Here is a 12796-nt window from a genome sequence, read left to right as displayed (position 1 = left end):
GCCATGATTACGATGAAGTCGATCACGGCGGTTGTTGTTCTGACGCTAGCTCTGCTGGCACTTGGTGGCCATGGCAAGCACATTGAGTTTAAGGTGGCCGACAAGGATTTTCTGGTAAAGCAGAAGTTCGTGTTCGAAATGCTGCAGCACATCTACCAGGACGATGTGTTCGTTACCAAGTTTGATACCAGCTTCTACGAGTACAAGCCCTGGGAGCATGTCAGCGACTATCATCATGTGGAGAAAGTGCAGCACTTCTTTGAGCTCTGGCAGCATCATCCCATCCATGATGATCAGGTGTGGACGGTTATGTACGATCTCCATGAGGAGTATGCCGTTGGCCTGGTACGTCTCTTCTACTTCGCCAAGAACTGGGAGACCTTCCAGCATGTGGTCTTCTGGGCCCGCCAGCATGTGAACAAACAGCTCTTCGTCTATGCCTTCACCGTTGCCAGCCTGTTCCGCGACGATATGCAGGGTATTGTGTTCCCAGCTCAGTACGAGATTCATCCATGGAGCTTCTTCGATGGCCAAACTCTGGAGATGGCCGAGCACTACAAGATGCACGGTTTCCACCACGTCAAGCAGCTGAACAACGTTTACAACGTAGTGCTCAAGTCCAACTACACGAACGTCCATGGTGATATGAACTACGAGCACGGTCTGGCCTATTTCCTGGAGGATATCGGCTTCAACAGCTTCTACTATTACTTCAACCTGGACTATCCCTTCTGGACCAAGGGTGATGAGGTACATATGCTAAACAAGGATCGCCGCGGTGAGCTCTATCTCTACGTGCACTGGCAGCTGCTGGCTCGCTACTATCTGGAGCGTCTGTCCAACGATTTGGGTGAGGTGCCTACCTTCAACATGTACGAACCCGTCCACTCTGGCTTCTACAGCGGTCTGCGTGACTACAACGGCGTGCCCTATCCCAGCCGTACCAACTATTACAACTTCTACACGCCCGAGAATTTGGAGTATGTGAAGGACGCTGAGCTCTACACACACCGCATTATGGACTGGATCCACGCGAACACCAAGCACGATGTCAATGTCGTCAACATGCTAGGCAACATTATCCAGGGCAATGTGGACAGCGTTGACAAGCAGTTCTATGGCAGCTTGGACAAAACCTACCGCTACATTGTGAACGAGGGATATCCCTATAACGAATACCACGAAACCTACCCCGGCACTTTCATGCACTACGACACCTCCATCCGCGATCCTCTGTTCTTCGAGGTGTACAAGAACCTGCTGACCCACTACTGGCATCTGATGGAAACCTTCCCAGAATACACCAAGGTCGACTACGGCTTCGAGGGTGTCAAGATCGATGCCGTTCACATGCCTGAGAGCCTCACCACCTACTTCGAATACTTTGATGCCGACATTAGTAATGCCGTGAACGTTGAGCACTACGTGGAGCCCACCACCGATGTCCACTATAAATTTGGCCGCAACTCCTTCTACAATGGCAGCAGCTTTGTGATCAAGGCCCGCCAGCATCGTCTCAACCACAAACCCTTCGAGTTCACACTGGACATCACCGCAGACAAGGGACAGACCGCAGTGGTCAAGGTATTCATTGGACCCAAATACGATGAGTTCGGACATGTAATTCCATTGGAGCACAACTATCAGAACTTCTTCGAGCTGGAGCACTTCAAGGTACAGCTGGAGGCTGGCGTCAACCACATAAAGCGCGCTAGCGGCGACTTCAGCTTCTGGGTTAACGATCGCACCACCTACTTCGAGCTCTACCAGAAGCTGATGGATGCTACCAACAGTGACTACAAATTCAAGCTGGATCAGTCCGAGACACACTGCGGTGTGCCCAATCGCATGATGCTGCCTAAGGGCAAGAAGGGCGGTCAGGTCTATCAGTTCTTCTACATGGTATACTCATACCATGAGCCCACTGTCGCGCAGTATACTGGCTACGATCCCATTGTCAGCTGCGGCATTGGACATGGCTCACGCTATGTTGATGCCCTGCCCTTCGGCTTCCCATTCAATCGCCCGGTGAAGCACGACTACTACTTTGACGTGGACAACTTCAAGTTCTTCGACGTCAAGATCTTCCATCGTGACGAGCACACCAATGTGGTCTAAGCCCAACGAACTCAGACTCTGATCTAATACAATAACATACTTTAGCTCTCTGCACTTCCCTCACTAATCAAATACTCACAACTACCCCCATAGATCGTGTTCAATCCCACTAGTTATGTTGTCAACAACTTGTAATCAATAAACAATAAACGAATTTTAACGACCATAACTTTATAGTAGCTAACTACCGATTCATATCAATCTTTGCGCTCGAGCTAAACCTTCGTAATGAGCAAAAATGAGCTCAAACCTTTAGGGACCAGTGCTTCCGTGCTTGAAGGAATCCTCGGAGGGATAACAGCGGGCAGCAATCGAAAAGGAACCCGGATTACTCATTAGGATTAGGATAACTGAGTATATTCAACTGGTGCTTTATAATATAATAATAAGAAATTTGCTAGGTTTTTTGTTTAGCTTTAAGACCGTCCAAGCCGTTGCTGCACCCGCTCTAAAAGGATTTCCAGCGCTAAGACTAATGTAGCAAGCAATAAAAGTGCTCCATAGGCAATCCAAATCCACTGAAGATCCTCCAAACGGAGCGCCTCCTCAAGCCGTTGGGGCTCACGCTGGAGCGGATCCGTGAAGGATAACAAGCCCGCCGCGGCCATGTCATAGAAATGCATATCGACCCAATGCTGAAACAGTCCAAAATCCCGTGCATCCATAATCAGTCTAGTAATAGGCTCCAGGAACCAGGTACTCTTGGGTAGCTGAAATACCATGTGCGTGAGTGTTCGAATACAGGCATCCATGGAGTACAGAAAAACATCGCGTGGAAAATACTTTTGCTGTTCGCTCAACAGCGTCCATTTGAGTCGAGAGGCGAAGTAGACATGGCTCTGGTTCATTTTGTCCCTATGGCTGTGGAAGTCGCTGCTATTCATGAGCAGCAGACGCAGATCCAGTTCACTGAGATCGTAACTATTTTCCAAATCCTCGCCATCCACGACCAGTGGCAGCTGTGCGCGTTGCACATCCGCAAAGCGGCGTGGCTGAAAGTATTTGGGTGGATGTGTCAGAAGTGTGCCGAGCGCAGCTTCATGAATTGAGCTGACATTGAGTCCAAGCACAGCTAGCATCAGAAAGATGAAGCTGACATAAATGCTAGTATGCAAAGTATGTCCAAAGGATTGACCCAGCACTCCACGCAGCGCGACATCGTTGAGGAGAAAATCCACCAAGCTTGTGGCTTGCCCAGTCAGACACCTGTGCAGACTAAGCAACAGCCCAAAGCTATAGACCATAGCCAGGGCAATGAGCAGGTGGTAAACACTGCCCAGGATAAGGTAGACCTCCTTGATGGGCAGCTGCTGTGCCCGTGGTATCATCAAGCATATATGACTCAGCTCAAAGGGGAAGCTAATAAGCGGGAGCTGTTCCGGCCGCATCAGCTGCACCACAGTGGCTGGCACATCCACTTGGTACTGTTCGACCAGCGTCAGCAGCTCCTTATAATGCAGACCCACACCTGGCTTGATCTGCATGGGAAACTGTATGGTGGCATTCAGCTTCCAGGCCAAGGTGCGCATAAAGCGGCCCACGGAGCCGGCCAGCACCTGTGACCCAGTGCGCCAGTCCGTGTAAATGATGGTGCGCGGATGCTTCTGGTCGGGCAATAAGATCAACGGCTGACGCTGCATGTTGCTTAAGTGTGCCACAAAGAAGGGACGCTGATCTAGCGCAAGTTGCTCCAGCTCAAAACGCGGATATGGACTATAGCGATAATAGAATTGGCCAGCATCCACAGCCATCAAAGCGATTACAGGCAAAACTTTCAATTTATAGCACTGCCTTAGCAGGGAGTGTAGCACATGGTAAGACGAGGCATGGGAAGCCGTAGCTGATATATAAAAGATGCTCCTTGCGCCACGCACAGTTTCCAGCAGCGCGGCCAGTTGTTCCGCCGGATAGTCAACGCTGGGCAAACAGATCAAATGCAGCAGACGCGAGAAATCATTGCTTGGAGGCGTGGTACTGCTAAGCGATTGCAGTACCACTGGCGCCAGTTGAGGCTCCACAAGCAGTCGCTGCAGCCAGACCTCCGGGCAGTAATCGTAGCGTATCATGAGCAATGATGGCTTCGACTCCCGCAGCACCTCCTCCATGAAATCCTTTGCTGCCCAGCTTGGCGAGCTGCACATCAATAAAAGAGTATATAATCTCCACATGCCGAAATGTTTTATGTGGAGTATCTAACGACTTCCGGCATTTTAATAGACGCGTTAGTTTTTGAATTGCTGAGTCACTGGCAAAGGCGGCATTTCCCAAAATTGGAACGCCTTTAGGCGTAGCATAATGCTACAATAGTGAAACTTCCTTATAAATAAAGCTGATTCATAGGCTTACATGTTCTTAGAATCTGATAAAAATCGTTCAAATACCCAATAATAAACCTAAGCTGCTTTATATAGTATCATGGTTCGATAAATTAATATACCATGTAACTTTTTTGTAGGCCATATACAACATTATTTGATTTGATACTTAATAAAAATAATAAAATTTAAGTTATAATAATATTCATCTGAACTTTATACACTAATCTTACTAAGTAGGATTGAAAAACTAGTGCTTATTTAGAAAAGTTAGGTTGGTTGTATACTACTGTGTTCTATTTTAATAATAATAAAAATAAGTTTCTCCAACCTCTAAAGCCTAAATGATTCAGAAATAATTTTCAGCAATTTAAAATGTAAAATATATTTTTTGCGTACTTTCGCCCAGGGTACAGATCTTCTTTCAATATATAAGCTCATTATGAAATCAAAGACCAACCCCAAATGTTATACGGTTTAAAAAGCATACGTCCTTTTAATATGCATATCTCAAAATATGTATTATTTATTAGTTGTTTTTAAGTAATTACAGATCCGTATACCACTAGGTGTTAAAGTGTATGTTAGTAACCCACAAATCGGGTAAATTGCGGTTTTTAAGTATATGTTTAATCGCGGTTAATTACAATTATTTGTCCGTTTCGCAAATAAATATTACAATCGGGTATAAAAATAAATATATTAGTTTTGTTTATCTCTATTTTTCGATATATATGTATGTGTATATGCTTTCTCTAGGTACTTAAGTCATGTGAATGATAAACCCAATTACAAAAAATTAAGAATAATAAATTTGTGCCATGTCTAAAAGTAGAGAGCGTGTAGCATTTAAATAGAGATTTCACGTTATTCACAGATTCGAAACGAAGTACATCATGGATCTCGCTTATGTTACTAAATACAATCAACTTACACTTAATGTTAATCAATTTGCACTAAACGGAATGTATAATCTAAATACAATTAGATATAGAACATCGACAAAATTCAGCTACTAACAAAGGTTCGACCAAATAGTTAGCAAATGGTTACGACTATAACAAAATAAATATGAAATATAAAATGAGAGAGAAAATATTAATTTAAATAACATTGCTCAGATTCGAGCCTGAGCTATAGTTATTCTTGTGCGGCGTTGTGGTGGGCGTAACACTTGATGCCACGCCCTCCAGCAGCTGCAGCAGCCTCTGTCGTGTGCGCTTATCGCTGACACAAATGCATTGTATCAGATTCGTCAATTGTTTTGCAGAATATTCACCGCCCTGTCGTTGCTGTTCAATCCAGTTTTCGAACTGTTCCGGCGAGAAGTAATAGGACTTGATGAAGACATCCACGTAAGCGCGATGTTGCGGATACTTTTGATTCGAGATTAATTCAAGAAACGACATAAAATTAGCAAAATCCAATTGCATTAGTGCACGTCCACCAGCGGAACATTTCTTTACATTCGAGAAGCTAAAAATAAAAATAAATGTGATCGAATTTCATGGGAATGATGTAATAGCTGACTAACCCCTCTACCAACAAATGTGTGGCCACATGCGCCATTGAGTTCCACACATGTTTGCCAGGTATCGGCACCTCCTTCGCTATTTCCTCCAGGCACATGGCAAAGCTCTGTATGTTCTATAAAAACAAAATATTTTGGAGCTGCTTAGATTATGATTGATATTGTTATAGTTTAATCTTTTGTACTTACGCGGTTTAAGACATCACTGTAGCTGCTATGCTGATGCGTTACATGATTCACATCCCACTTGACCTTCGCCATTTGCGCCAGTATGCCCGTCAGATCAATGACGCGAGATGTGACGCATGTGTAAACTGGTTTGGCCAGATCAGCCATAAATTCACCATATTCGAGATAATTAGTTAAAATTGACCGCTCGGCAGCAGGTAATAGATGATTCAAGTAATGCTGAAGCACATTAAATTGCTGAAACATACTACGTCCAGCCTCAACGGCCACAATGCGTTGTGTTAGACCGTACAGCGTGTCCGGATTAGCCAGCTCATTGTTGGTCTGCAAATTAAATAAACTTTAATTGTGAACTTATACCCATTATTTTGCGCTATTACCAATGATGAAAAGTTCAGTGGCCAAACTTTTATCTGAGTAAGCACATTGGTCTCCACTGCGCGCAGACGCTGCTCCAGACGTGGGGTATAGAGATTATCAGTGGCCACCAGCTGCAAAATTTGATAGCATTAAATGGGTTCTATCATGTACAAGCCCTTCTTACAGCATCCCTGCCGAATATCTCATGCACTGCATACGCATAAAAATCAAGCAGCTCCAGCATGCACGATACTATCCTGGGTGAGATGCAGTGCAGCAGCTTGCACATTTGCAGGTAGCGCCCAATACAACGCAGCACATTTAAGGCTGTGTTGTTAACAAGTAGTTGACTGGCAAAAGCAACAAATTTAAATTACTTTTTTCATGCAAATGTAACGCATCCATTAGACACTTACTTGGAGGCATCATCGGCAAACTCTTTGCTCTGTAGACTCTTTTGCTCGTCGTCGCTTTCTTCGCTAAAATAGCAAGAGGCCTCATCTACAATGCCCGACAGTATGTCCTCCTCTAGCATGGCAGCATCGAGGCCACCATCAAAGGGCGAACTCTTCTCCGAAAAACGCAAAAAGTAGCCATAGGAACCATAAATGGAACTGCCGCCGCCATCCTGTGAGTGCACAGAGACCAACTCGTCACAGTTGTTATTGCTAATGGGCGAATTATTGGCCGAGGCTAGCAGCGCTGTCGTTGGGGATTTGTGACGACGTAGCGTGTGTCGCACCGAACGGAATTCCTGCATAACACATAAGATTATTAATAATGGCAAAACATTTGGCAATTAGTGCTATACTACCGGCAACTGCAATATGTGCGAAAACGAGTCCAGCGGTGTCCAGGACTCATTGTCCAAGAACAAGCAAATCTCCTCGACGCAACAAGTGTGATAGCGTTTGAAAAACTCCTCGCTCTGCTGCTGCATGGTCGCAATTAGCTTCTCCGACTGCTCACCGCAAAACTCTACGCCCACCTTTTTCAGGCGCTGCACTATGGACAGTACCTGTATGAACTGATCATACTTGAGCGTTGTCAGCTTAGCACTCTGCAGAAACAGGCAAACTTTGTTCAGTATATCGTTCCAGATGCGAGACTGGCCCTTCTTTAGTTTTTGCTGTATATAAAGATCGGGTGACTCGCCATCAGTTTCCTCCTGCTGTGCATACAGCTTGTAGTTGTTGTGCCACATGACCACCTGGTAGTAAGACGCTAGTATGGTCCAGAAAGTCTTGCACAAGCTAATCAGACAGGGTATAAGTTTATCTGAATTGAGTTGCTCGCATAGTTGCTCATAAAGCAGCTTAGGTTGCTCCTCGGCATTGGGCTCACTGTAGCCACGCACCACCGCATTCACCGTGGAGTGTACCGCTGAGATGTAGTTGATGTGCAACTGATCCATGGCAATCAGTGACTTGTTGGCTAGCTTATAAGCCTCCTGCAGCTTTGCATATTTGCGCATGTCAAAATTTAGCACCATTTCGTTCAGCACGGTATCCAGCTGATACTCCATCAACAGCATGGTCTCCTGCAGCTTTTTGTGCAGCGACTGCACACAATTATATTGCATGAATCCCGCAGCGGAGCTCTGGCACTGCAACAACAGCGCTATAGCTGCAGAATAGTTGTGGTCAGCCAGCAGCTTTTGCAGCTCCTCATCTGTGGTGCGCTTCATGGGTGGCAAACAGAGCACGGTCGGTATTACTAAATCTTGGAAAGAGCACAAACATTTACTTACCAACTTTTTAATGGCCATAAGTGTGTCTAGCACTTCCTTGAGCACTTCTCGCTTGCGATAGCTTGCTAGGATCTCTAAGCTGTTCGTTGTTAAATTTGTACGTGCGTAATTCAAGTAAGAGCGCGCCTTTTGACATGTCCAGAGCGATTCCTCTAGCTTCTTTTGGGTCTCATTGATGGCCTGAAACTCGCTACTGCATGCATTGCGTTGCTCCAATATGTTCTGGAGCACCTGCTTGGTCAGCACCTTTTGCTGTGTGCGCAGCTGAGCGATGGTCGTCTCAATTAACTGGTTGTCAATGCCAGCGCCGAGGACTTTCTGTGGAGTTTTGGACAATTGGATTTTACTAAAAATTGGATTGTGCCATTGCCTACCTTAAGCTCGTATAGCTCCGGATTGCTGTCGGCGCTGTAGTAGCACTTTTCAATGCTCTCCAAAATTTCCTGATCCGATTTTTGTGCGGCCGCTGCAGCATCTTTAGCATCCGCATCTGCACTCTCTGCTGCCGCCACCGCTGCTGCTGCTGCTGTTGTGCTGGGCAACGCATCCGTTGTGACGGTCTGTATGAAATAATCGGAAAATCCCATTGCTGGAATTTTCATTTGTCGATTCGTCTGCGGGGCGAAAGTATTTTAGCTACTGCCCGTTAGTTGGCCGCTTGTTGCACCCACCTGTTTGTGCAGCATGTCCATGAACCTGGTCTTAAATTCGTCCATTTTGGCCTTGGAGTTCTGCATTTTGCAGCCATGAAAACCAGAAAAATTACGCGAAACAAACTTCGCCTCTCTCCCACTTCCAAACAATGGCTACACCGATATTCATGTTATCGATACTACACTTTTTATCGATACTTTTACACTTACTATTGGCAGTGTTAAGCTAGATTAGTATGCTGCTCCGCCAAGCTGGTTAAATGCAGTTTTCAAAATTTTAGTGCTATTTATTTCTTGGTTTCAGGAAAGCAAAATGATGAAACCCTATTTAAATTTAAAAAAGAATAGCTTAATTGCTTAAAGGCAGACATATTAAGAACATATGTATATATTTGGGAAATAAGCAAAGCCAATTACTCTGCTTTACCAGAACCTGAGCTTAACAAAATATTTAAAAAGTAACGAAAAACTAGTTTATCTAAGATTTCAGACATTTTTATTAACTAATATTTAATTATTTGTACTTTCTTAAAATCATAGACATAGTATTTATTTAAAAATTGTAACCTTATTAAATATTTATTCAAATAATCCCAAGCTTCATCCATCTCAGTTAGACAAGACGAACTTCCCACCGAAATTCGTCCATTACAGTGATGATATCGCCAACATAAAGTCGCTGTGGTTGCCGAATTGCAAGACCATTTACCTTAAGGACAGCCTGACGTCCAGCACAGGCAAATATCTACGCAAAGCTCTGCCTCTCCTCTAGTACTCCACGAAGAAGGAACCAGCAGAAGGATTTCCAACGTATTGTTTGAATTCCTGGTTCTATGCAATAAGCAGTAGGAGGCTTATACATATACAAAAATTAACAAAAGTTTAGAGGGTTATCAATGCCAATCTCTAATGTCTACTTGGTAAAGATAGATTCTTAGAATATGCGCATGTAGGGTATAGTCTAGTCGCGCACTCTCAACCATTTTCATATAAAATTCCTATCCCTAATCTCTAGACAACGCAATAACGCATTAGACACTGCCGCGCCTTCCACTTGTTGCCGCTGGCTCGGTAGATTAGATGAAGATTAAAGGCCACCTCATGCTGCAGGCCTAAAACCGACTCGTGCTTCTTTATAAGCGGATGCTGTGCAGCCAACGCGCGCTCATAATAATCGGTAGCCAGATGCAGAATGTTTGCCTGATGATAGATGCGTCCAATGTTGTAGTAGATCTCCTGCTGGGCAGCACTGGAGTCGGGTACATCGTTGCCTTTATCAGAGCTGGCGCCGCCTCGCAGTTCCGCATAGCGTAGAGCAAATGCTACCGCTTGGGCGACAGCTGCCGATTTGCGCAACACCTTCTTCTGCAGCGCGAGCTGGTTAAAGACAACGGCTATAGAGAGGGCGACCAGCGGATGCGGTTGCTCGCGCAGTATGGGCACATAAACATTCAGGGCATACTTGTACGAGCTACAGTTGAGGTGGTAATGGCCCAAAAACAGGCGCATGGGCTGGGTGACTTTCGGATGACGCTGAAGCAGACGTCGTGCGTAGCGAAAGTAGCGCACCTCATCGCCCTGCTGCACCATCAGCGACAGCATGTTCCACAGATTGACGAGCTCCGGCTGCTTGGCAATCAGCTCGCGCAGATACGAGAATCCGATGGCGCAGTCGTGATTAAAATAGCAGGCGAGAATCATTAGGCGCTCGATCTCGTAGTGATAGTAGGTGAAACGCTTCGTGGTCACCATGGCGAAGCAGATGCGCTCAATGGCACTGTGCATGCCATGCGCATGGGCAGTGCGCACCAGCTCCAGGAACAGATCGTACTCGTTCGTAATGGTCAGATCGGAGCCCTCAGCATTAGCCGTCGCTGCAGTCTTCAGTGTGTCCTGTCAAGAATTCATTTTATTATAAATTCAAGTGGAGTACTCGTTTTACCCACCTGTTGCTCCGTTTCAGTGCCGCCCGCCACATCGGACAGGCTGCGCATTTGCATGATGGCCTTGAGGCCCTCGGTGTTATAGGCGCCGCCGCCATTGGCAGCGGCCATCATCTCCTCTCGATTCTTCAGCTTAATGGAGTGTCGGCCTAATAGCACATAGCCAACATCAAGAAACTCCTCGATGCGGTTAATCTGCTGCAGCATTATGCAGCGCTCGTAGAGCAGGCGCGCATGCAGCGGCTGTCCCTCCTGTTCGCCAGACTGCTCTAGTGCCTTGACCGCCTCCTCCGGCCTGCCCTGCTGCTTGAGCAGTGCCGACAGCGTAAACTTGGCCTCATAGCAATACGGGGCCAGCTGCACCACACGTCCATAGCTCTGGATGGCCTCTTGGGTGCGATTCAGTTGACGCAAGCACTCGGCCTGACGCAGCCAAACGAAAGCCGGACAATCAAAGGAGTCGGCATCGGTAATGGGTCGCATTAGAGCAATCGCCTCGGCATATTTGTGCTCCTGCATCAGCGCCTCGGTAATGTCCATATACAGCTCCAGGCGATCCACAGTTGGTGTAATATGCTCCTGCACATTCTGCACAATATAACCGAGCAAATGATGTGCGTGCATGTGTATAAGGCTGACGCAGAGCTTGGCACGCAGCTCGGGCACATAGTCGTCGGGTATGTGACAGAAGTATATGAGCTCGAGGCTCTCCTGCTCCGTCTCCAGCTCCAGTTTGGTGCGCTCCCGCAAACAGCGCAGCACTTTGGTGTATTGCTTGTTGAGTATGAGCAGCTCTAGATAGATGTTGAGATCCTCGACTGAGAAGCGTGCGCCACACACACAGTACGTGCCCTCCATAGCCTCAAGTGCAATGCTGTGCTTCTCAAGCACATGGAAATAACGTGCCACATTTTTGCCAGTGGTGAGGCACAAGCTCCACTCACCCGGCGGCATCAACGGCAGCATTTTCAAGTACGTAAACATGGCCGCATTTGTCTCGCCCATGCGCTCCAAGAGCTGTGCCTTGCGCAGCCGCAGCAGATAATCCTTGGGCAGCACCTTGATGGCTTTCGTGTAGCAGACGCGCGCGCGTGCCAGATGCCCCTGTTGCACCAGTAGATCCGAGATGCGTATCCACATGTCACGATCCTGAGGATTTAGATGCGCTGCTATTGTGGAAAAATGCAAGAACTTGACCTCATCACGATTCTCATAGATCTCGGCCAGCGTGTAGAAGGGCTCGCTGGCCAGAGGATTCTGCCGTATGATCTCCATGCAAATGCGCTCGGCCATATCGAAGCGTCCATATGCAAACGACAAATTCGCTTCGCCCATCAGACCCACCAAGGCGGCACTCAGTTGACTGCGGCGACCCAAACTTCCACCGCCACCGCCACCCCCGCCGCCGCCGCCACCACCACCACCGGCTCCTGCGCGGCCGCCAAACGTGTTCTTCGACTGCACCTTCGTTGGCGTCAATTGCCTAGCAGCTGCTGCAGCGGCGCTCGTGGAGGCCTCTGGCTGTTCATTGCTCTTTTTGGCCGCCAAGTGTGCTGCCTCGTCATCGTCCTCCTCGTCGCCCGGTTCGAGTTTGGTGCAGAAATCGGGAAACTCCAGGCACTGAACGCCCTGCACATAACGTCTGATTAGTGCGCCTTCCTCAGCGGCCGCCTTTGCGGCTTCGCTTGACTGCGACGCCGGATCATCGTCTTCCTCCAAGTCGATGATCTCCACAATGCGCAGCGGTTCCGTCAGCTCAAACTGCGCTAATTCGTTCTCCGGCACATCGTTGCTGTCGATTTCCTCTATTAAGACTTCATTGGCATCAAGTTTGCAGTTTTTATCTGTTTGCTGATTCTCGCTCATTTTCTGTCTTTTAATAAACAGTAAACATATGTTTTTGGCGTCTCAAAACTTAACATTTTAAATAACTGTTG

The 12796-nt window shown here is 46.8% G+C and overlaps 4 protein-coding genes across 4 annotated transcripts; 1 reads left to right on the top strand and 3 right to left on the bottom strand.

Moving 5' to 3' along the window:
* The first annotated feature begins 12 nt into the window (after nucleotides 1-12).
* On the top strand, nucleotides 13-2267 carry LOC115757845 (larval serum protein 2). The gene has a single exon (XM_030698279.1). The coding sequence runs from the start codon at nucleotides 13-15 to the stop codon at nucleotides 2116-2118; it is 2106 nt and encodes a 701-aa protein (XP_030554139.1). The 3' UTR covers nucleotides 2119-2267.
* A 267-nt stretch (nucleotides 2268-2534) lies between these two features.
* On the bottom strand, nucleotides 2535-4223 carry LOC115758057. The gene has a single exon (XM_030698571.1). It carries the CDS (start codon nucleotides 4221-4223, stop codon nucleotides 2535-2537), a length of 1689 nt encoding a protein of 562 aa, XP_030554431.1.
* Nucleotides 4224-4924: 701 nt separating this feature from the next.
* Nucleotides 4925-9041, bottom strand: LOC115758000 (syndetin). Its single transcript, XM_030698494.1, has 10 exons — nucleotides 8935-9041; nucleotides 8638-8877; nucleotides 8264-8581; nucleotides 7328-8194; nucleotides 6930-7267; nucleotides 6698-6863; nucleotides 6534-6644; nucleotides 6154-6477; nucleotides 5968-6080; nucleotides 4925-5909 (listed from the first exon to the last, which is right to left on the bottom strand). The coding sequence occupies exons 1-10, from the start codon at nucleotides 8998-9000 to the stop codon at nucleotides 5537-5539; spliced, it is 2916 nt and encodes a 971-aa protein (XP_030554354.1). The 5' UTR covers nucleotides 9001-9041; the 3' UTR covers nucleotides 4925-5536.
* Nucleotides 9042-9436: 395 nt separating this feature from the next.
* On the bottom strand, nucleotides 9437-12772 carry LOC115758077 (general transcription factor 3C polypeptide 3). The gene is made up of 2 exons (XM_030698591.1): nucleotides 10863-12772; nucleotides 9437-10809 (listed from the first exon to the last, which is right to left on the bottom strand). Exons 1-2 carry the CDS (start codon nucleotides 12723-12725, stop codon nucleotides 9928-9930), a joined length of 2745 nt encoding a protein of 914 aa, XP_030554451.1. The 5' UTR covers nucleotides 12726-12772; the 3' UTR covers nucleotides 9437-9927.
* Between the last annotated feature and the right edge of the window lie 24 nt (nucleotides 12773-12796).

This window comes from Drosophila novamexicana, unplaced genomic scaffold (assembly GCF_003285875.2).
Source record: "Drosophila novamexicana strain 15010-1031.04,08,12 unplaced genomic scaffold, DnovRS2.1 tig00000121-arrow-pilon, whole genome shotgun sequence".
Taxonomy (NCBI): Eukaryota; Metazoa; Arthropoda; class Insecta; order Diptera; family Drosophilidae; genus Drosophila; species Drosophila novamexicana.
The sequence above is the reverse complement of the archived record's forward strand: the minus strand, read 5'-3'. Positions and strand labels throughout refer to the sequence as shown.

What these genes read in the sequence shown, in the direction of transcription:
- LOC115758000 (XM_030698494.1), bottom strand. Translation starts at nt 9,000, where the DNA reads ATGCAGAACTCCAAGGCCAAAATGGACGAATTTAAGACCAGGTTCATG. An exon ending in TTTGCCGATGATGCCTCCAA is followed by an intron (nt 6,864 to 6,929) that starts GTAAGTGTCTAA and finishes TGCTTTTGCCAG; the next exon opens with TCAACTACTTGTTAACAACA. An exon ending in ACACATTTGTTGGTAGAGGG is followed by an intron (nt 5,910 to 5,967) that starts GTTAGTCAGCTA and finishes TTTTATTTTTAG; the next exon opens with CTTCTCGAATGTAAAGAAAT.
- LOC115758077 (XM_030698591.1), bottom strand. Translation starts at nt 12,725, where the DNA reads ATGAGCGAGAATCAGCAAACAGATAAAAACTGCAAACTTGATGCCAAT. An exon ending in GCACTGAAACGGAGCAACAG is followed by an intron (nt 10,810 to 10,862) that starts GTGGGTAAAACG and finishes AATTCTTGACAG; the next exon opens with GACACACTGAAGACTGCAGC.
- LOC115757845 (XM_030698279.1), top strand. Translation starts at nt 13, where the DNA reads ATGAAGTCGATCACGGCGGTTGTTGTTCTGACGCTAGCTCTGCTGGCA.
- LOC115758057 (XM_030698571.1), bottom strand. Translation starts at nt 4,223, where the DNA reads ATGGAGGAGGTGCTGCGGGAGTCGAAGCCATCATTGCTCATGATACGC.